At 40.1% G+C, this 23,498-nt stretch overlaps 1 protein-coding gene across 1 annotated transcript in view; it reads left to right on the top strand.

Moving 5' to 3' along the window:
* ampd2b (adenosine monophosphate deaminase 2b) overlaps positions 1-22,588 on the top strand; it is a 52,018-nt gene extending 29,430 nt beyond the window's left edge. The window contains exons 9-18 of the mRNA XM_060930842.1: positions 44-173; positions 3,960-4,154; positions 4,317-4,448; positions 5,787-5,950; positions 6,108-6,234; positions 6,384-6,547; positions 14,186-14,306; positions 15,358-15,531; positions 15,745-15,855; positions 21,713-22,588. Of these exons, the coding sequence (XP_060786825.1) occupies positions 44-173; positions 3,960-4,154; positions 4,317-4,448; positions 5,787-5,950; positions 6,108-6,234; positions 6,384-6,547; positions 14,186-14,306; positions 15,358-15,531; positions 15,745-15,855; positions 21,713-21,925 (1,531 nt within the window). The 3' untranslated portion in view covers positions 21,926-22,588. The remainder of the gene's footprint in view (positions 1-43; positions 174-3,959; positions 4,155-4,316; positions 4,449-5,786; positions 5,951-6,107; positions 6,235-6,383; positions 6,548-14,185; positions 14,307-15,357; positions 15,532-15,744; positions 15,856-21,712) is intronic.
* Positions 22,589-23,498: the final 910 nt, after the last annotated feature.

The following is a 23,498-nucleotide window of genomic DNA, read 5'->3' on the forward strand; positions in this document are numbered from 1 at the left end:
TTTTGAGAAGTATTTCATTCCCACCTGTTGGGCTTGTCAACAGAAAATCATTTTGCTATCGGCGTCTGCAGTACCTGAGCTCCAAGTTTCAGATGCACATCCTTTTGAATGAAATGAAGGAGTTGGCAGCTCAGAAGAAAGTTCCTCATCGGGATTTTTACAACATACGCAAAGTAAACTTCTAGATTTTTCAGTCTGAAAAAATAAATCAATAAGTTCGCCTAGAAAGGAGTTTATATGCCTTTAAAATAAAATGGCACCAACATGTTTAGAGAAACACATTTCAGACACTATATTAACTATACACTGTGTGCACAATTATTAGGCAAGTTGTATTCCTGATGATTAATTTTATCGTTGAACAAATACAGTGCTCTCAGTCAATCCAAATTGTTAATAAACCTAAAACCAGAATGATTAACAAAGGAAAGGGGAGTTTAGGCCTTCTCAGGGGAATATATAAGTGTGCAGAATTATTAGGCAACATTTAGTGTGCAGAATTATTATGCAACTAAATGAAAAGCTTAAAGTTTCCCATCTCACTTGTTTATTTTAATTTTCAGTGTAACAAATAAACAACTCAGAATTAACAAATAAACACTTCTAGCATTTCAAAAATATTCAGTGACCAATATAGCCACCCTTCTTTTCAATAACTGCCATGAGCCTTCCATCCAGTCTGTTAGTTTTTTGATTTGTTGACGATCAACTTTTTGTGCAGCAGCAACCATGGCCTCCCAAATGCTATTCAGAGTGGTGTATTGTCTTCCCTCGCTGTAAATCTCATGCTTAAGAAGGGGCCACAAGTACTCAATAGGGTTTAAGTCAGGTGAGGAAGGGGGCCATGTCATTACTTTGTCATCTTTAAGGCCTTTGCGGGCTCGCCAAGCAGTGGAGTACTTGGGTGCATGTGATGGTGCATTGTTCTGCATAACAATCATGGCCTTCTTGAATGATGCAGACTTCTTCCCATACCACTGCTTGAAGAATGTATCTTTTAGAAACTGGCAGTAGGTTTGGAAGTTGATGTTAAGTCCATCTTCAACCTGAAATGGTCAAACTAGCTCATCCTTAATAATAGCAGCCCATGCCATTACCCCTCCACCACCTTGCTGGTGTCTGAGGCCACATCCACACGACAACGGCAACGTGATGTTATTTAAAAAAAATATCGCCTCCAAATGGGCAACGATCAGTAGAAATCAGGTCCATATGGCAACGCAACGCTTGCTGAAAACGATGCAATACACATGCCACACCTCTAGGGGCGCTGTAAGACGGTCCCTTCGGACACACCAGAACAACCCATACGAAAAAGAACAGTAAAGAACTTATAAGAGTTTACCACTGTCTTAGTAGTAAATCCTTATAAATATAAATAAATATATATGCCATGTATGATTTACTCCTGAAAGTGGCCCATTTTGCATTTTCCTCATACAAATTTTTTATGAAAATCTAGTATGTATGAAGTGAACGTTGTGCATGGTTTTTACAGATAATGTGTATGATGAATTACACTGTCTTTGTATGCTTCATGTAATGTTTGTAGTTTTAAATTATATTTTACAGTTTAAAATGTACATGCCTTTTATATGTAAATCCAACACAAACATATGTGGATTTACATATAAAAGGCATATACATTTTAAACTGTAAAATATAATTTAAAACTACAAACATTACATGAAGCATACAAAGACGGTGTAATTCATCATACACATTATCTGTAAAAACCATGCACAACGTTCACTTCATACATACTAGATTTTCATAAAAAATTAGTATGAGGAAAATGCAAAAGGGGCCACTTTCAGGAGTAAATCATACATGGCATATATATTTATTTATAAATCCTTATAAGGATTTATCCTTATATTTATAAGGATTTACTACTAAGACAGTGGTAAACTCATAAGTTCTTTACTGTTCTTTTTCGTATGGGAATAGAAGTAAGGACGCATGCGCATAAACTATTATGCGCGAGACTTCATATTAGCCACAAAGTCAGGAAAATCTGTTCGTAAAATTACATTATAATGACCAAATACAATGAAAAGTATTTTTCCAGTCTCACCTGTGAAAGGTAATCCCATGTGATCTCGTTTGGACGGTAAACCTGTTGGTACAGTTAAACGCAGCTAATCTTTATTCTCCGCTTTGACCTTTCCAATATGGCGGCGAGGATGACGTACGCGGAAGGCGGCGTCTTTAATGGTCCGGAATAAATTGAGTACTACAGGTTGATGGATTAATTTGCTGTTTCTCACCTGTGAAAGGTAATCCCATGTGATCTCCTTTGGACGGTAAACCTGTTGGTACAGTTAAACGCAGCTAATCTTTATTCTCCGCTTTGACCTTTCCAAAATGGCGACGAGGATGACGTACGCGGAAGGCGGCGTCTTTAATTGTCCGGAATAATTTGAATGATACACGTTGATGGATTAATTTGCTTTTCTACGCCCTTTTTTGAGGAATGTATTGTAGGACTTAAACCATCATCTGAAGAGGTGAGATCGCTCCTTTTTTCCCCTTATTTTTGCTGGCGGGATTGACTCTGCCCTAAGGGCTATTCTCTCTCTCTCTCTCTCACTTTGCACCAGGCATTACACAATAAATATTCACAGTGAAAATATTTTGTAAGCGCGTTTCATGAACCAATTTATAGGATTTCTTGACAACTCGCATCGCATCGCAGTGAGATCATTGGCACTACTGGTGTTAAGAATCAGACCATTTCATAAATGAATATTTTGCTGTAGAGCTGCAGTGTTTGTACAATTGCATGTTTTTGCTTCACTATTACTGTCACTATTCTGCTTCTTGCATTACTACTGTGAACTAACACTGAACATAATAATAATAATAATAATAATAATATCCAAGCTCGTGTTTCACTCTCACTAGTGCTCTGTAAGGCTTTTTCCTGGTGATATTCGTTACACTTCTACCCGGCGTGAAGCATTCACAGTCATGTGGTTGTGACGTCATCGTAAACAAATCCGTTTTACTCATCCAGACGACTTCACAACGGCAACGTTGCCAGATCTTTCCACTCTGGAACCCGTTCTCAAAAAGATTGCGTTTTGGGCACCCAAAACGCCGGCGCCGTGTGGACGCCAGGCCTAAACGATAAGCAATTGTATCGGAGTCACCTGAATCCGTTGCCGTGTGGACAGGGCCTGAGTCAAAGTGCCCTGTGTCCATTAGTTATCCAGCTATGGGCCCATCCATCTGGTCTATCCAGAGTCACTCTCATTTCATCTGTCCATAAAACCTTTGGAAAATCTGTCTTCAGATATTTCTTGGCCCAATCTTCACATTTCAACTTGTGAGTCTTGTTTAGTGGTGGTCGTGTTTCAGCCTTCCTTACCTTGGCCATGTCTCTGAGCACCGAACACCTTGTCCTTCTGGACACTCCAGGTCGGTTGCAGTTCTAGAATATTGTGGCACTGGAGGATAATGGGTTCCTGGTAGCTTCATGTTTAATCCTTCTCAAGTCTTTTGCGGTTAATTTGTGTCTTTTCTTCTCCACACATTTTTTGCAACCCTGTTGACTATTTGCAACAAAACGTTTGATTGTTCTGTGCTCACATTTCTATAGCTTAGCTATTTCAAGAGTGCTGCATCCCTCTGATAGGCATTTTACAATTTTAGTATTTTCAGTGTCTGTTAAATCTCTTTTTTGGCCCATTTTGCCTGAGATAAAGAAGCTGCCTAATAATTATGCACACCTTAATATAGGGTATTAATGACTTTAGGTCACACCCTCCCTCATTACACAAATAAATACCACCTGAGAATGCTTAAATCCAATTAGCATTCAAGTGTATCTAGCTTGCGGTTGGAAAACATGCATAGAAATAATGGTAGGGTCAGAGTACTCACTTGCCTAATAATTGTGCACACAGTGTATTATTATTACTATCATACCTCTTGTCTTTTCTGTCTTGTCTCAGGTGGACACGCATATCCACGCTTCATCCTGCATGAATCAGAAGCACCTACTACGCTTCATTAAGAGAGCTATGAAGAAGTACCCTAAGGAGATTGTACATGTGGAGAAAGGCCGGGAACAGACACTTATGGAGGTCTTTGAGAGTATGAATCTGACAGCCTTCGACCTCAGTGTGGACACACTAGACATGCATGCGGTAAGAAAGTACATTTCCAGGCACGCTGAAAAGCAGGCCGTGATAGATAACTTATCTGCATCAGTAAGGATTATACCCACACCTATAACTACAGCACTGTGGAATTCTTAAATCTGATTGGACAGAAGGTGTTGATTAATTTTCTTCTTTCTGGTGGCTCAGGATCGAAACACTTTCCATCGTTTTGACAAATTCAACTCCAAATACAACCCGATTGGAGAGTCCATCCTCCGGGAGATCTTTATAAAAACAGACAACCATATTGAAGGGAAATATTTTGGACACATTATCAAGGTATCGTTTGTGGATTTTCAATGTAGCCTATAAGTAACACAATTTTGTGATTTTGTTTTTGTTTCAGCACAGGAGTTTTCTAAATAAACCACCCATTATGAGGTATGAGGTTTAAATTAACTTAAGGTCAGTTCAGTGTAAGTGATGTACATCTATGTTGGGTGAACCATCAGGCAGGATTTGGGACCAAGGACAGTGTTATGGCGGCACAGTGGCGTAGTGGTTAGCACTATCGCCTCGCAGCAAGAAGGTTCTGGGTTTGAGCCCAGCGGCCGACGGGGGCCTTTCTGTGTGGAGGTTGTATGTTCTCTCCGTGTCTGCATGGATTTCATCTGGGTGTTCTGGTTTCCCCCAAAGACATGCAGGTTAGGCTAATTGATGGCTCTAAATTGACTGTAGGTGTGAATGTGAGTGTGAATGGTTGTTTGTCTATATGTGTCAGCTTTGCGATAACCTGGCAACTTGTCCAGGGTGTACCCCACCTCTTGCCCACAGTCAGCTGGGATAGGCTCCAGCTTGCCTGAGACCCTGCACAGGATAAGTGGTTATGGATAATGGATGGATGGATATTGTTATGGAGTTAGTAACTAAAGCCAGTGCACATTTTCAGAAAAGACTCTGTGTTTGATTGCCCACCGTGCCAGTTTATCCCACTCATCCCTGGAACGGCCATAGATGGAGAAAAGCAGCTTAATGCTCTGATATTTGTGAAGTACATGTTGTAAATATGACAGTTTTGTTTAAGATTGTATTAGGTCTATTAGTTATGCCCTAAAATGCAGGAAGTGTGAATGAAAATTATTTCAGGTATGTGTCCTGTGTGATTCAGCCAATTAAAGCTGAGGGTTTCAACTGTTTCTCCAGTTGGTGAATCAAAAAGTCAAAGTCCCTTCCATGGTAGGATAATGGTCTTCCCAGGCAGTCTCCTGTCCCAGTACTAACCAGCTCTTTGAGGCGCATGGGTGTGGCGCTGATCTCCGTTTCCATAGCCCTCGGCCTCTCGCCTATACAGCTAGGGTTACAGTGGGGGGCTGGTCCTCTGGTAACCATGAGAGTTTGGCTTCCCTGCTTGCATCTGTATTGCAGCGTGCCTTGCCAGAAGGTACCATTTTTATGATGGTCTTTGGTATGACTCGACCACGAGTAGAACTCTCGATCTCCTGGTCGAAAGGCAGACATGCTAACCACTAGGCCAACTCGCAGTCCGGTTGGTGAATAGCAAGGAAAAACCATTAAGGTGCACTTGGTCTGAATGATATTTAATTATTTTATTTTATTTTATTTTTTTGCCTTACAGCTTGTATAAATTATTTGCTCATTCCCTGCTTTGTATTTCAGGAGGTGATGGAGGATCTTGAGGAAAGCAAATATCAGAACGTTGAGCTGCGTCTCTCCATCTATGGCCGTTCCAGGGACGAGTGGGATAAACTGGCACGGTGGGCCGTCAAGCACAGAGTCCATTCTGACAATGTGCGCTGGCTCGTCCAAGTACCTCGTCTGTTGTGAGTGCTGACGTCTACCTTCATGTTTCTATCACAATGTGACATTTTAGTATTATTAGTAGGTCACATTAAACAGCAGAATATTTTTGGACTTTGGTGCTATTTTGTAGTAAGCATGTGGAAGTAACCTGTTAATAAGGGAGTGTCTCCTCTGCAGTGATGTCTATCACACTAAGAAACAGCTGAGTAATTTTCAGGAGATGTTGGAGAACATCTTCATGCCTTTGTTTGAAGTCACCATCCAACCAAGTAGTCACCCAGAGCTGCATGTCTTCCTGCAACATGTGAGTATTTAGTTGACAGTATTAAAGTCTTTAGAGGTCTATTCAGAACTGGTTTTAGCCCCAGGTCAAGTCTTACAGTAAAGGGGTTTGGTTTCTTTTATGAAGCATTGCATCAGTGTTATGTAACAAAATGCTGCTATGTCCATCAGGTGGTAGGGTTTGACAGCGTGGATGATGAGTCCAAACCAGAGCACCACATCTTTAACCTGGACAGTCCGCTACCTGCCAGCTGGATAGAGGAAGATAATCCACCTTATTCTTACTATCTCTATTACACCTTCGCCAATATGACTGTGCTAAACCACCTGCGCAGGTATTTCTCATACACTATCTGGTAATAGAAGTATTTATAGATAATTGAGAGTCTCCATACATATCATTGTCTCAATAAGTGCACGTGACATGATGAAACATGATGTATTTTGGGATGTTGCAGGTGATTCTCATGACACTTGATCTTGCCGTCAAGAGAACTTGCTCCTTCATCACTAGAATGCCTTTGATGAACAGTAGCAATCAGTGGGTTCACTAGATTTACTAGAAACCAGGGAACAAACCAAACAAAACAACAATCTTTCTTGGGTAATGATACAAAAAAAAATGTATGTTTTATATTTGGCTTATATTTATGAGTTTCTGGTATACCCCAAATCAGAAAAAGTTGGGATGTTAGGGAAAATGCAAATAAAAAAAGAAAGCAGTGATTTCTAAATTTACTTGGACTTGTATTTCATTGCAGACAGTATGAACCCAAGATATTTCATGCTTTGTCTGGTCAGCTTCATTTGTTAATATACACTATATTGCCAAAAGTATTTGCTCACCCATCCAAATTATCGGAATCAGGTGTTCCAATCACTTCCATGGCCACAGGTGTATAAAATCAAGCACCTAGGCATGCAGACTGTTTTTACAGTTTGGAGCTGGCCCCTTCCTCTTCCAACATGACTGTGCACCAGTGCACAAAGCAAGGTCAATAAAGACATGGATGACGGAGTCTGGTGTGGATGAACTTGACTGGCCTGCACAGAGTCCTGACCTCAAGCCGATAGAACACCTTTGGGATGAATTAGAGCGGAGACTGAGAGCCAGGCCTTCTCGTCCAACATCAGTGTGTGACCTCACAAATGCGCTTCTGGAAGAATGGTCAAAAATTCCCATAAACACACTCCTAAACCTTGTGGACAGCCTTCCCAGAAGAGTTGAAGCTGTTCTAGCTGCAAAGGGTGGACCGACGTCATATTGAACCCTATGGATTAGGAATGGGATGTCACTTAAGCTCATATGTGAGTCAAGGCAGGTGAGCAAATACTTTTGGCAATATAGTGTACATTAATTCCTGCATTTCAGGCCTGCTATACATTTAAATTAAAAAAAAAAGTTGGGACGGGTCAATTTAGGGCTAGTAATCAGGTAAAACAATTAAATAATGATGTGATTTGAAACAGATGATGTTCAACAGATGATTTTAATCATGATTTGGTGCAAAATCAGTATCTAGGAAAGGCCAAGTGTTTGAGGAGCAAAGATGGGCTGAGGATCTCTAGTTTGTCAACAAATGCATGAGAAAATTATTGAAATGTTTAAAAATAATGTTCCTCACAGAAAGATAGGAAGGGATTTGGATATTTCACCCTCTACTGTGCATAATATAATTAAATGATTCAAGGACTCTGGAGGAATTTTCATCTGTAAAGGGCAAGGGCACAAGCCTAAGCTGAACACCCGTGATCTCTGATCCCTCAGATGGCACTGCATCAAGAGCAGTCATTCGTCTATAGCTGATATAACCACATGGGCTCGGGATTAATTTGGCAAACATTTGTCAAGCACAACAGTATGGAGTTACATCCACAAATGACAGTTAAAACTTTACTGTGCAGAAGGAAGCCTTATCCAGAAGCACTGTTGATTTCTCTGGGCTCAGAGGCATCTGGGATGGACCTTCAGAGTGGAAACATTTATTCTGGTCAGGTGAATCAGTATTCCAGATCTTTTTTGGAGGAAACAGACACCGTGTGCTCCGGACCAAAACAAAAAGGACCATCCGGACTGTTACCAGCAACAAGTCCAAAAGCCAGGGTCTGTCATCATATGGGGTTGTGTCAGTGCCCTTGGTAAAGGCAATTTACACTTCTGTGATGGCAACATTAATGCAGAAAAGTACACTGAAATTTTGGAGCAACATATGCTGCCTTTAAGATGACATCTTTTCCAGGGGTATTTCAACAAGACAGTGCAAAACCACATTCTGCACACATTACAAAGGCATTGCTGCAGAAGAAGAGGGTGCCTGTCCCCAGTAGAGAATGTGTGGTGAATTGTGAATTGAAAAATATGACAATGATGACCCCATACTGTTGTACACCTTAAGACCAGTTTGCAGGTCTTAACGCTTTATCACTTGATGTCTTCAGTCCCTAAACCTCTTAAGTGTTGAGAAGGAATGGCAACATTACAAAGTGATAAATGCCTTACCATCTCAACTTTTTTGGAAATGTGTTGCAAGAATCAACATTGAAATGTGTTCATTTTGAAAAATAAAAGAACAATAAAATTCACGAGGTAAAACATCAAATAATGTACTGTTGTATTGTTTTGAGTGCAATACAGGTCAAAGATTATTTACAAGTCATTGTTTTCCATTTACTTTCAATTTCTACATACCGTCCCAACTTTTTTCCTGGTTTGGGGTTATAATATTGTGTAGTGTGTGTATATATACAGTACAGTTATATGGAGAAGTTTGGTGAACCCTGGCCAAATTACATATATTTTATTTATTTATTAGATGAAAAGAAGTAAACACAGCTGCTGGAGCAAACTGTTTTTTTTCTGCAAATGTTAAGACATAATTACTTTATATTTGATGAACTTAAAAAAAAAAGTAATTGTAGTATGTGCAAAAGTTTGGACAACCTTCCATTTGGAGTTGGGAACAACTCTTGCGCTAACTCTTCTGTTAAGACCTTCTGCTCAAACTTTGTGCTAACGCTCAACAACCATGGACTCCTCTGTGCAGCTGACTATGGATCTGATAATAAATTTAACTGCTGCTTTCAAAGCACTTCCAGATCACGTTTTCTACTGTGGAAAATGCCATGAAGAAATTATGAAGGCAGTTAAGGAGAATTGTGAAAGTCAAGGGAAGACCAAGAAAACTTCCAGATGCCTGTCTGCTGTGCAGGAATATGAAACTAAGTACCTGCAGTAAGATTTTGTTAAAACAGGAGTGGAGGTGCTCCTTTCTGTTCTGCAGCATTACTTGCACAAACGTGATCTGCATAGAAGAGTCATCAGAAGGAAACCTTACCTGACACCTCATCATAAAAGTGAACGTATGATGGATGCAAAACAATATCTAGATACGCCAGAGGCATTTTGAAAACAAGTGTTGTGGACTGATGCAGTAAAATTTGAACTCTTTGGCAACAACTGCCAAAGGTATTTTTGGAGGGAAAAAAGGAGCAGTATTTGATCAAAAGAACAACTTGCCAGCTATTAAGCATAGGGTGTGTGGCAACGGAAACATTGTACAGGTAGATGGAAGAATGGAATCCAGTAAACATTGGAAAATTCTGGAAGCAAATATTGAACAGTTAAGAAACTGAAGCTGAAAAGAGATTGGTTTCTATGACACGACAATGATCCAAATCATACGTTAAAATTCACCATGAACTACTTCAAGAAACACAAGATGATCTTCTTAGAATGGCCCTCACTTTAGGCGCACTATTTTTTTTTAAGTACAAATTTTGTTATATATGTTTATTTTATGACTTCTGAATTATTCAGTCAGTACAAAAGCATTTCATAACTCCAAAGATTATTTTTCCAACAAAAAATTTGATGTTTGTATGTCAGTAAAGAAAGCAACATATTACATAACAGACCACTTTTTAGACAAAAACATCATAAAGGCTCCTTGGTTTTGCATGAAAAAAGCAATGCACATTTTCTCTGTGTGTGTGTGTGTGTGTGTGTGTGTGTGTGTGTGTGTGTGTGTGTTCGTTGATGCTCTTGTCAGAAGTTTACATACACGGACATGAATGTCATGGCATTATTGGGTGTTCATGGATTTCTTTGAACTGTTCTTTTTCTGGAGCAGAATGATTGTATAACATACCGTACATCTTTAATAGAAAAGAAGAAAACAGCTTGGTGCACAAGCTTTCATTTATTTTAGGTTTTCTGAAACCAACACAGGTTTAGTATTATACATACAGATTTAAAAATTTACATACACCCATTTAGATTATTAATTCAGTGGTGCTGAACATTCCAAAATAGCTTTTAAGTTGCCAATGCCGTGGCCTCTTAACTTCCAGTTATTGATCATGAGTGACTACAGCTGGGAGCTTCTTTGTGCCAACATAAAAAGGGTTTGTTTGACAGCACTCATTGGCTTGACCAACACACAATACAATGGGAAAGTCCAAGGGGCTCAGTGCAGATGTGAGAAAGAGGATCGTAGATTTACACAGCTCTGGAATGTCTCTTGGAGTCATTTCTAAACAACTGCAGATTCCAGGATAATCAGTTCAAACAATTGGATGTAAGTACAAGTTTTATAGGAGGTGTAGACACTTTGCCAAGGTACTTTGTTGGAACAAGACTCAAATTGTCTCCTACAGCTGAGAAGCAATTGGTTCAGATGGTGCAGACAAATCACAGGCCTGCCATGAACTGGAAGCTGCAGGGACATTGTCTACAGTCAAGCGAGGTTTATATCACCATGGACTGAGGCTACATCCACACGACAACGGCAACGAGATGTTATTTAAAAATATATCGGGTCCAAATGGGCAACGATCAGTAAAATATCAGGTCCATATGGCAACGCAACGCTTGCTGAAAACGATGCAATACACATGCCACACCTCTAGGGGCGCTGTAAGACGGTCCCTTCGGAGACACCAGAACAATAGAAGAAGTAAGGACGCATGCGCATAAACTATTATGCGCGAGACTTCATATTAGCCACAAAGTCAGGAAAATCTGTTCGTAAAATTACATTATAATGACCAAATACAATGAAAAGTATTTTTCCAGTCTCACCTGTGAAAGGTAATCCCATGTGATCTCGTTTGGACGGCAAACCTGTTGGTACAGTTAAACGCAGCTAATCTTTATTCTCCGCTTTGACCTATCCAATATGGCGGCGAGGATGACGTATGATTCTACGCGGAAGGCGGCGTCTTTAATGGTCCGGAATAAATTGAATACTACACGTTGATGGATTAATTTGTTGTTTCTCACCTGTGAAAGGTAATCCCATGTGATCTCGTTTGGACGGTAAACCTGTTGGTACAGTTAAAGGCAGCGCATGAATCTTTATTCTCCGCCTTGACCTATCCAATATGGCGGCGAGGATGACGTATGATTCTACGCGGAAGGCGGCGTCTTTAATGGTCCGGAATAAATTGAATACTACACGTTGATGGATTAATTTGCTCCTCTACGCCCTTTTTGAGGAATGTACTGTAGGACTAAAACCAACATCTGAAGAGGTGAGATCGCTCCTTTTTTCCCCTATTTTTGCTGGCGGGATTGACTCTGCCCTAAGGGCAGAGTCTCTCTCTCTCTCTCTCTCTCTCTGTCTCTCTCTCTCTCTCTCTCTCTCTCTCTCTCTCACTTTGCACCATTACACAATAAATATTCACAGTGAAAATATTTTTTAAGCGCGTTTCATGAACCAAGTTATAGGATTTGTTGACAACTCGCATCGCAATGAGAAGATCATTGGCACTACTGGTGTTAAGAATCAGACCATTTCATAAATGAATATTTTGCTGTAGAGCTGCAGTGTTTGTACAATTGCATGTTTTTGCTTCACTATTACTGTCACTATTCTGCTTCTTGCATTACTACTGTGAACTAACACTGAACATAATAATAATAATAATAATAATAATAATAGGCGGCATGGTGGTGTAGTGGTTAGCGCTGTCGCCTCACAGCAAGAAGGTCCGGGTTCGATCCCCGTGGCCGGCGAGGGCCTTTCTGTGCAGAGTTTGCATGTTCTCCCCGTGTCCGCGTGGGTTTCCTCCGGGTGCTCCGGTTTCCCCCACAGTCCAAAGACATGCAGGTTAGGTTAACTGGTGACTCTAAATTGACCGTAGGTGTGAATGTGAGTGTGAATGGTTGTCTGTGTCTATGTGTCAGCCCTGTGATGACCTGGCGACTTGTCCAGGGTGTACCCCGCCTTTCGCCCGTAGTCAGCTGGGATAGGCTCCAGCTTGCCTGCAACCCTGTAGAACAGGATAAAGCGGCTACAGATAATGAGATGAGATGAATAATAATAATAATAATATCCAAGCTCGTGTTTCACTCTCACTAGTGCTCTGTAAGGCTTTTTCCTGGTGATATTCGTTACACTTCTACCCGGCGTGAAGCACTCACAGTCATGTGGTTGTGACGTCATCGTAAACAAATCCGTTCTACTCATCCAGACGACTTCACAACGGCAACGGTGCCAGATCTTTCCACTCTGGAACCCGTTCTCAAAAAGATTGCATTTTGGGCACCCAAAACGCTGGTGCCGTGTGGACGCCAGGCCTAAACGATAAGCAATTGTATCGGAGTCACCTGAATCCGTTGCCGTGTGGACAGGGCCTGAGAGATGGCTGTCCAAGAAAGAAGCCCCTGCTCCAAAATCTTGACTTAAGTTTGCAGCTGATCACATGGACAATGGAATAGCCTTCTGGAGGACCATTGAGTTGTTTAGCCACAGTAACCAGAGTTATACAGATACCACATGTGAAGTATGGTAGTGGTAGCATCATGCTCTTAGGCTGTTTGCTGCCAGTGGAACTGGTGCATTACACCAAGTGGATGGAATAATGAAGAAGGAGGACTACCTCAGAATTCTTCAGCATAATCCCAAACCATCAGAAACTTGAACACAATTGATGTTCCGACAGGACAATGACCTCAAATACAGACCAGATCTGGTTGTGGAATGGATAAAGCAAGCTAACATTGAGCTTAAAACAAGTCCTGACCTCAACCCTATCAAAAATGTGTGGACTCAAGACACACAAATTGAACTCTAGTAATTCTGCCAAGAAGGGTGGTCAAATATCCAACAGGAATTCTGTCAGAAGCTTGTTGATGGCTACCAAAAGCATGTGGTCAGGGTACAGGACATTTAACCAAATATTAGGCGTGCTGAATGTATAATTTTGACTCTGTATAACTTTGCTGATTTCAGAAAAGCTAATATAAATTAAAACTTGTGCAAAAAATTCTTGTTTTTGTTTTCTATTAGAAGAAGAATTAAAATTTTTTTTTTTATTTATCACATGCACACTCAAGCACAGTGAAATTTGTCCTCTGCATTTAACCCATCTGAAGCAGTGAACACACACAAGTGAGCAGTGAGCACACACATATACCCAGAACAGTGCCAGTGCCCAGGGAGCACTTGGGGGTTAGGTGCCTTGCTCAAGGGCACTTCAGCAACCTAGCCCACATGTCTTTGGACTGTGGGGGAAACTGGAGCACCTGGAGGAAACCCACACAGACACATGGAGAACATACAACCTCCACACAGAAAGGCCCCCGTTGGCCGCTGGGCTTGAACCCAGAACCTTCTTGCTGTGAGGAGACAGTGCTAACCACTACACCACCATGTAAAGATCTATGTTGTACAATCTTTCTGCAACAAAAAAAAGAACAGTTCAAGCATCAGTGCCATGACATTCATGTCACCGCAACTGTACATATATATATACATATATATATATATATATATATATATATATATATATATATATATAAAGACAGAAAACTGCACCTCCTGAATGTTTCTTTATATACGGTAGCAGTTCAGTTTATATATCATATATCTTATACCACGATTATTGTACAATATCATATATACTAAATAATATCAGTGAGGTTATGATTTCTTAGAGTATACATGACCACACAGTATTATTTCCTACAGGAGCAGGAACTTCAATACATTTGTGCTGAGGCCACACTGTGGTGAAGCAGGACCAATTCACCACCTGGTGTCAGGCTTCATGCTTTCAGAGAGCATCTCCCATGGCCTGCTGCTCAGGAAGGTAAACTAGGGCTTTACCAAGATGTTTCCAGAATTTTCACCCTGACTGCTTACATTATTATTAGGAAAGGTTAAGAACCAATAATTGATCATTCTCTGTTGGCGCTTATCTATCTTTCTGCCATATCGCTCTTGATAGTGATTTGTCAGTAGGTGTTGATTAATTTTCTAATATAGTAAGGCAAAACACAAATTTATAATAATGCACTTATCTTTACAATGGTAACAATTTGCACAGGGACTTGTGATGGATGCTCCGCAAAACTGATTACAAATTTGTATGAAATTGTTTTTATTAAGAGTTCTTCTGTGAAGAAATATTTATTTTGAAATAATTATTTTTCATAGGATTTCCCACTGTCTGCATTTTGTAGCAGTCTGAGTTAGAGCTGTAAATTTGTTTTCCATGATAGGAGAGTTGTAAGACTTGTTTTAGGACTTCTCTCCTATTCCTGTTAATTTCAATAGAGGGAAATGGCTGTTATGACGTTAATAATAACAGGAACTAACTTGTTTTACGGATGGTCCAGAGGATGAAACATAACTATAATTGGACAAAAATTACGTTTGACATGTTGTTCCTTAACAAATTGAAGGGGTTTTTTTGCACTGGCAAATCGCGGTGGTATAAAAGGAATGAAATACTTTGCGACATGCTGTTAAAGGAAAACGATTACATTTGCATTTTTATGCTGTTTGGCATCTGCCCTTATCCAGAGCAACTTACAGAGGTGAGAACATCAACAATGAACTTCAGGGTGGATTAATATCCTATAACAGTTATCAATGCGCTTTATTCTTAACATAATACATAGATTATAACAGACTTTTAATGATTAAGTTACATTTTCTGCACAGTTGCTTATCTTTATCCTGCATATAATCTACCTACAATATGCATGTTTATTTGTTCTGCTTGGAAAATGACATTCTTATCTATACTCAGCAGGCATCTCTATGTCGGTGTGATTAATGAATAGTAGACAGTATTGCATTAGTGCCTACTGGGAAGAGACACAGGTGTGTTTGTGCATATGTGATGTTCCCTCCAGGCTCCTGTGCTGCAGTATTTGTATTATCTGGCCCAGATCGGCATTGCCATGTCTCCTCTCAGCAACAACAGCTTGTTCCTTAGCTACCATCGCAACCCGCTGCCTGAATATCTGTCCAGAGGCCTAATGGTCTCCTTATCTACCGATGACCCTCTGCAATTTCATTTCACAAAGGTCAGAGTCTGCTCAACAAGCAACATTTACTTCGACACCTTAATAAGGAGCAATTTTTTAGACCCTAAAAGACGCAGGTTCAGAATTCATTAAGTTTAGGTTTATTTGTTTGAGAGATTTTCAGCTGAAAATACAGGCTAAACATTTGTGAAGAGTCTGCGTTGGGTTATATGTTTACCTGGTAAGCACTGAAGTGTCCATTATGTCTTTCAGGAGCCGTTAATGGAGGAGTACAGTATAGCTGCTCAGGTGTGGAAGCTGAGCTCATGTGATATGTGTGAGCTGGCAAGAAACAGTGTACTAATGAGTGGCTTCTCCCATAAGGTGCTGAATCACTCTGCAACAAAGGCGTACACACACACACACACACACACACACACACACACTACATGTATTTCTCACATTGACTCTACCTTGTATATTTACCCTGTAGCCCCATTCATTGGCTCTTCTATCGTCAAAGTCTACCATCGAGGCACAACTTTTATAGTTACAACCCCAAATCAGAAAAAGTTGGGACGGTATGTTGAAATTAAAACTGAAAACAGTGATTTGTAAATGACCTGTATTGCACTAAAAACGACACAACACCACATTATTTGATGGGGTTTTTTTTCTTCGAAATAAACACTTATTTCAATCTCGATTCTTTCAACACATTTTAAAAAAGTTAGGATGGTAAAGTATTACTACTTTATAATGTTGCCATTCCTTCTCACAACATTTAAAAGATGCTGAGGGACTGAAGATACCAAGTGATGAAGCGTTTCAGGTGTTGTTTTGCCCCATTTTTGCTGCAAACAGGTCTTAAGGTGTGCAACAGTATAGAGTCATCGTTGCCTTTTTTGTTTCAAAATTCACCACACATTCTCTGTTAGGGACCGAGGGGACAGACACCCTCTTCTTCCACAGCTATGCCTTTGTAATGTGTGCAGAATGTGGTCTTGCATTGTCTTGTTGAAATATCCCTGGAAAAGATGTCGTCCTGAAGGCAGCATAAGTTGCTCCAACATCTCATTGTACTTTTCTGCATTAATGCTGCCATCACAGAAGTGTAAGTTACCTTTGCCAAGGGCACTGACACAACCCCATACCATGACAGACCCTGGCTTTTGGACTTGTTGCTGGTAACAGTCAGGATGGTCCTTTTCGTCTTTGGTACGGAGCACAAGGTGTTCAGTTCCTCCAAAAAAAGATCTGCAAGACTGATTTGTCTGACCACAGTACACATTTCCATTGTGTCATGGTCCACCCCAGATTACTCTGAGCCCAGAAAAGTTGACATCACTTCTGGACACAGTTAACATAAAGCTTCCTTTATGCACAGTAAAGTTTTAACTAGCATTTGTGGATGTAAAGTCCATATTGTAGTGCTTGACAAAGATTTGCTAAAGTAATCCTAAACCCATGTGGCTATATCAGCTTATAAATGAATGATGGTTATTGATGCAGTGCCGTCTGAGGGATCAGAGCTCATGGGTGTTCAGCTTAGGCTTGTGCCCTTGCCCTTTACACACTGAAATTCCTCCAGATTGCTTGAATCATTTAATGATATGCACTGTAGAGGGTGAAATATCTAAATCCCAAATCATGATTACAATCACCCCCATTCTAACTTGTCTGGAAGTTGTTGCAGGCCTGAAACGCAGGAACGGATGTATATTAACAAATGAAATGAAGTTGACCAGACAAACCATGAAATATCTTGGGTTCATCTCATCTCATCTCATTATCTCTAGCCGCTTTATCCTTCTACAGGGTCGCAGGCAAGCTGGAGCCTATCCCAGCTGACTATGGGCGAAAGGCGGGGTACACCCTGGACAAGTCGCCAGGTCATCACAGGGCTGACACATAGACACAGACAACCATTCACACTCACACTCACACCTACGGTCAATTTAGAGTCACCAGTTAACCTAACCTGCATGTCTTTGGACTGTGGGGGAAACCGGAGCACCCGGAGGAAACCCACGCGGACACGGGGAGAACATGCAAACTCCACACAGAAAGGCCCTCGCCGGCCCCGGGGCTCGAACCCAGGACCTTCTTGCTGTGAGGCGACAGCGCTAACCACTACACCACCGTGCCGCCCCGATCTTGGGTTCATACAGTTTAAAATGGAATACAAGCCAAAGGAAATTTAGAAATCACTGCAAATTTTTTTTTTTTAATTTGCATTTTCCATACTGTCCCAACTTTTTCTGATTTGGTGTTGAATAAAATTACTGACTATAGTCAATTTATTACTCTGTACATTGTGAAAACCCTCATGAAAGGCTAAAGGACACAGCTTGTATACGGAATAAGAAATGCCATCACTTTAATTGTACACCTCCAAGGTGTATGGAATCAATTTTGTGCCAAAATGTTCATACAATACTTTTGAAATATCAAACAAAAACGACAAATCAAAATACAAAAAAAGAAAGTCAATTTTTTTAGACTGGCAAACAAATTATTCGTGTAATCGTGCAAAATATCAGTCTATTACTCTTCAGAAACCTTTTATTTTTGTTCCGCGTCTTTCTCAGTTTTGTTTGACGTAATTTATTTTGGTTGCGATTCCAGCTTTCTCGTTTGCGCTCCCTGACTTTTTGCTTGCAGTTTTGGCACAAACTTCACGTGTGGGTGGGCTGTCCAGGAATGCATTCCCATTGGGTAACTTGTGTTTGACTGGCAGCTATGCTCAGCCATTCCCCTGGAGGCTGTTGCGGCCATTTCCTACTCGGATTTTGGCGGACTGTTTGACGAGTGACCGATCCATTGACGGTAAACAAGGATCGAGTGGACTTCAGTGGCGACTATGACCTCATCTCATTATCTCTAGCCGCTTTATCCTTCTACAGGGTCGCAGGCAAGCTGGAGCCTATCCCAGCTGACTACGGGCGAAAGGCGGGGTACACCCTGGACAAGTCGCCAGGTCATCACAGGGCTGACGCATAGACACAGACAACCATTCACACTCACATTCACACCTACGGTCAATTTAGAGTCACCAGTTAACCTAACCTGCATGTCTTTGGACTGTGGGGGAAACCGGAGCACCCAGAGGAAACCCACGTGGACACAGGGAGAACATGCAAACTCCACACAGAAAGGCCCTCGCCGGCCACGGGGCTCGAACCCAGGACCTTCTTGCTGTGAGGCGACAGCGCTAACCACTACACCACTGTGCTGGCGACTATGATATTGAATTAATTCAACAAAGTGTAAATTCAATATCATAGTCGCCACTGAAGTCCACTTGATCCTTGTTTACCGTCAATGGATCGGTCACTCGTCAAACAGTCCGCCAGAATCCAAGTAGGGAATGGCTGAGCGTAGCTGTCAGTCAAACACAAGTTACCCAATGGGAATGCATTCCTGGACAGCCCACCCACACGTGAAGTTTGTGCCAAAACTGCAAGCAAAAAGTCAGGGAGCGCAAACGAGAAAGCTGGAATCGCAACCAAAATAAATTACGTCAAACAAAACTGAGAAAGATGCAGAACAAAAATAAAAGGTTTCTGAAGAGTAATAGACTGATATTTTGCACGATTACACGAATAATTTGTTTGCCAGTCTAAAAAAATTGACTTTTTTTTCTTTTTTTGTATTTTGATTTGTCGTTTTTGTTTGATATTTCAAAAGTATTGTATGAACATTTTGGCACAAAATTGATTCCATACAAGGTGGACCAACAAGTAGGGGTGTGTAATAAAAGGAGTTAATAAATATACAGTGTTGCTGTGTCTGATACCGTACACTCATACCAGCACCACACACACACTACAGTCTCACTACTGTGAGTGAATGTGTTGATCTTGTTCTATGGATAGAAAGTTAAAAAAGGGTTGTCAGATGTTTGAGAGTCAGTAACGAAATACCTACAAAGTTCACCTACGAGACATGTTATATTATTAATAGGAAAGCTATACTAATAATTCACCTTAATGATACTGCAATGTTGACTTAGCTTGCTATAAGACTTACTAGCTTGGTAAGATATTTAGTAAAATAGTTGAAAAATCCCTGGGCAGGTTTTTATTATCCATCAATGTAGATATTTCGGAGTTAACTGTTATTAGTCCATACTTTATGTAAATATCTCTGTGTTATATAAAACTCATATACAGCCAACAGGCATTACTGTGAAAAGGTATTTAGTACCTGAATCTGATGATCACTGGAAAGAGACAGCAGTCTAGCCCGAGTAAGACTCAAAACCAAGATCATAAAATCAACTGATACAAACATAAGTACAGTTTTCTCAAGATTGGCAAGAAATGAATACAAATTAATATAAAAAATTAATATTGCCAGTAATGAGTATTTTGAACTTGAATGTTCTACCATCTTAATTTAACATGATTTTTTTAACGTAGAGTTTTCTGGTTGGAATCATTGTTTGCAATATTTTTTTTCCAATAAGTCTAGATTTAAATGTCACGATCAAAGTCACAGAGACCACATTTTCCTTTATTCTGATTTTTGATGTGAACATTACCCAAAATTCTTGACCTGTATCTGCATGATTTTTTGCATTGTGTTGCTGCCGCATCATTAGTTAATTACAGTGCCCTCCGCAATTATTAGCACCCTTTGTAAAGATCAGTAAAAAGGGTTAGGAAAAAAAATCCATGTTTTAGTGAAGTAGCTTCATCTAACACTGAAAAAAATGGGGGAAAAAAATCCAACCTTTAATTGAAAATAAATTTATTCAGAGAAAAACAAATCCCTCATCAAGAAATAATTATTTTCTACAAAAACACGTTCTACTATTATTAGCACCCCTGCATTTAATACTTTGTACAACCTCCCTTTGGAGGGACCATTTTATAAGATTAGACATGCAGAGCAGGGCATCTGAGACCATTCCTCTTTACACAATCTCTCCACATCATCCAGGGTCCTCGGCCCTGTCTTGTGCTCTCTCCTCTTCAGCTCAGCCAACAGGTTTTCAATGGGGTTCAGGTCAGGGGACTGAGATGGCCATGGCAGAAGCTTGATTCTGTGGTCCGTTAACCATTTTTGTGTTGATCTGGACATAGGCTTCGGATCATTGTCCTACTGGAAGCGCCAATGACGACCCAGTTTTAGTTTCCTGTCAGAGGCAGACAGATTTCAATTTCAAATGTCCTGGTACATGATGCCATGTACCCTAACAAGGCTTTTAGGGCCTTTGGAGGAAAAACAGCTCCAAAACATCACAGAACCTCCACCATATTTTGCAGTTGGGATCGGGTTCTTTTCATTATAGCCATCCTTTTAATATCAAACCCAGCTTGAGTGTTTTATTGCCACAAAGCTCCATTTTTGTTAAATCAGACCATAGAACACAATTCCAGTCAAAGTTGTAGTAGTGTTTTGCAAACTCCAGGTGCTTACATATGTGGATAACTGACAGAAAAGGTTTTTTTCTGGGATACCTTCCAAATAATCTGTTGGCATGGAGGTGGTGTGTGATGGTGGTTTTGGAGACTTGGAAACCCCAAGATGTTTCTTTTACTTGTAATTCACCAACAGTGATCCTTGGGAATGTTTTTTTCTCACTTTCTTACCCTCCTCCTCACTGTACATGGGAGCAAAATAAACTTGGGTCCTCTTCCAGACAATTTTGTAACATTTCCATTTGGTGTCCTTTTTTTTAACAGTAGAAATGGCCATTTTCAAGCGAGTAGCTATTTTTATAACCATTCCCTGACTTATGAAGGTCAACACACTTCTCCCTCATTGGGTTTGTGTGTTCTCTTATCTTTCCCATGCTAATGAATAACTAAGGGAATTTGGCCTCTGTGTCACCTCATATTTGTACCTCAGTTAATCAGGAAGTCATGGATTACAGCTCGAAAGCCTACACACTCCAATCAACTCAAACATGTACAATTTAAGTAGGAAACATGCTTCAGTTGCATTGTGTTCACTATAATTTCAAGGGATGCCAATAACTGGCACGTGCTTTTGTTTTCTTGACGAGGGACTTGTTTTTCTCTGAATAAATTTATTTCGATTAAAGGTTGGATTTTTTCAGTGAGAGATGAAGCGACTTCAAAAGGTGGATTTTTTTTTTCTAACCCTCTTTACTAATCTTTACAAGAGGGGCAATAATCATGGAGAGCACTGTAGATAACTTCATGAATGTGCAGGTGACCATAATTATAGTGGATGGTGAGTGTTTGCTTCATGCATTATCGTTGTATAGGTGAAGACTTACTGGCTGGGCCCCAATTACATCAAAGAAGGCCAGGAAAGCAACGACATCCGCCGGACCAATGTCCCCGACATTCGTGTGGCGTACCGCTTTGAGACGCTGTGCGAAGAGCTGAATCTGATCATACAGGCAGTGAGGAATGAGGAACTAGAAACCATTGAAGAGGAGGGTCCATGCATGAGCACAGTGCAGAGTGGACAGTAGGGACAGGGTGCAGTATCACCAAGTCAAGAATCTGAATGGGGCTGTTTGATGAAAGTGGTGGTCAGTTACATCTGAGGTGATGCTGAGAGTGTTAAACTGATGTCAGACATATTGCATCAACATAAAGCAAAGTGAAAATTTAAACTTGTGCATGCCCTTTTGAATGTAAATTCGATTACTGAACTTGTCTTCAGTACTGCCTGCAGAAACATCATCGCTGAAAGTTATGCACCTCACAGTGTCAACAGCCAGTAGTTTGCACCAATGGTCGCGGCTCCCTTCAGATATTACCAAAAAAAAAAAAAAAGATGCCATGGCCCCAGCAAGCATGACAAACCAATACGCTGCTATGTGTTGGTGTACTTTTGTGGTAGTGTTGTTATTGTTCAAGGCCTTATTTATAGCATTATCAAAAAAAAACCACCCTGTGACACCCGACTGGGCTTAATTAGATCATGGGCATCAAACGTGGTGTATTAGGGATAGTTTTAATGGAAATTCAATTCCATGAACAATGGTTCTGTGTCAGAGCTGCTATTATTCAGTGTCTGATTTTAATTGAACATTTTTTTTTTTTTTTTTTGTTAGCTATATTCTGATCATGTTGACTTGTACCTGGTATGTTTGTTATTTACTGGTTATCAGTGTATTTACCCATTGGAAACATTTTCTTTTATACATGTGTGTACTTGGATAATTGTATTGAATTATTTATTGCAACTGAAAAAAAAATTAAGTAAACTTTATTTTCCTCTTCGGTGTTCTCTACATAATTAATCATGGTAATTTCTAATCAGTCATTTTCCCCTAGTTTTTAAAGTGGTTTAAAGCATAAAAGCATACATTACCATTTTTATATAGTGTACCTCTGAATAATAAATCTCAATATATATTATGATACTGTATAGGGGAAACATGAAAACTTAAAAACCACACGTTTATATTCAAGTTTTGAAAATAGACTTGGATTCAGAGTTCAGACATGATTTACATAGGCATGTTTATACAGTACAGGCCCAATTCCAAAAAACTTAGGATGCTGCGTAAAATGCAAATAAAAACGTAATGTGGTGATTTGCAAATCATCAAAACCCTATATTTCATTGAAAATAGTACAAAGACAACACATCAACTGTTGAAACTGAGAAATTTTTGTTTTTTGAAAAATATATGCTCATTTTGAATTAATGCCAGCAACACGTTTCAAAAAAGGTGGGAAAGCAACAACAGGCTAAAAAAAATAATTAGGTTAATTGACAACAGGTCAGCAGCATGATTGGTTATAAAAAGAGCATCCCAGAGAGGCTGAGTCTCTCAGAAGTTAAGATGGGCAGGGGTTCACCGCTCTGTGAAAGACTGTGTGGGCAAACAGTACAACAATTTAATAATAACAGGGGCGTAGCTAGGATTTTTCAAAGGGGGTCACACACTGACTGGCAGCCTGAGTACATTATGTAATAAAAAATAATTACCATTGCTAGTTTTAGGTAGCTTAGAAACCGGCTCTTCCATTATTGCTGTTTCTTTCACGTTTTCTTGATGTTGTGTTCTAGAAACGGCACTAAAACTTAGC

Source organism: Neoarius graeffei, chromosome 10 (assembly GCF_027579695.1).
Source record: "Neoarius graeffei isolate fNeoGra1 chromosome 10, fNeoGra1.pri, whole genome shotgun sequence".
Taxonomy (NCBI): domain Eukaryota; kingdom Metazoa; phylum Chordata; class Actinopteri; order Siluriformes; family Ariidae; genus Neoarius; species Neoarius graeffei.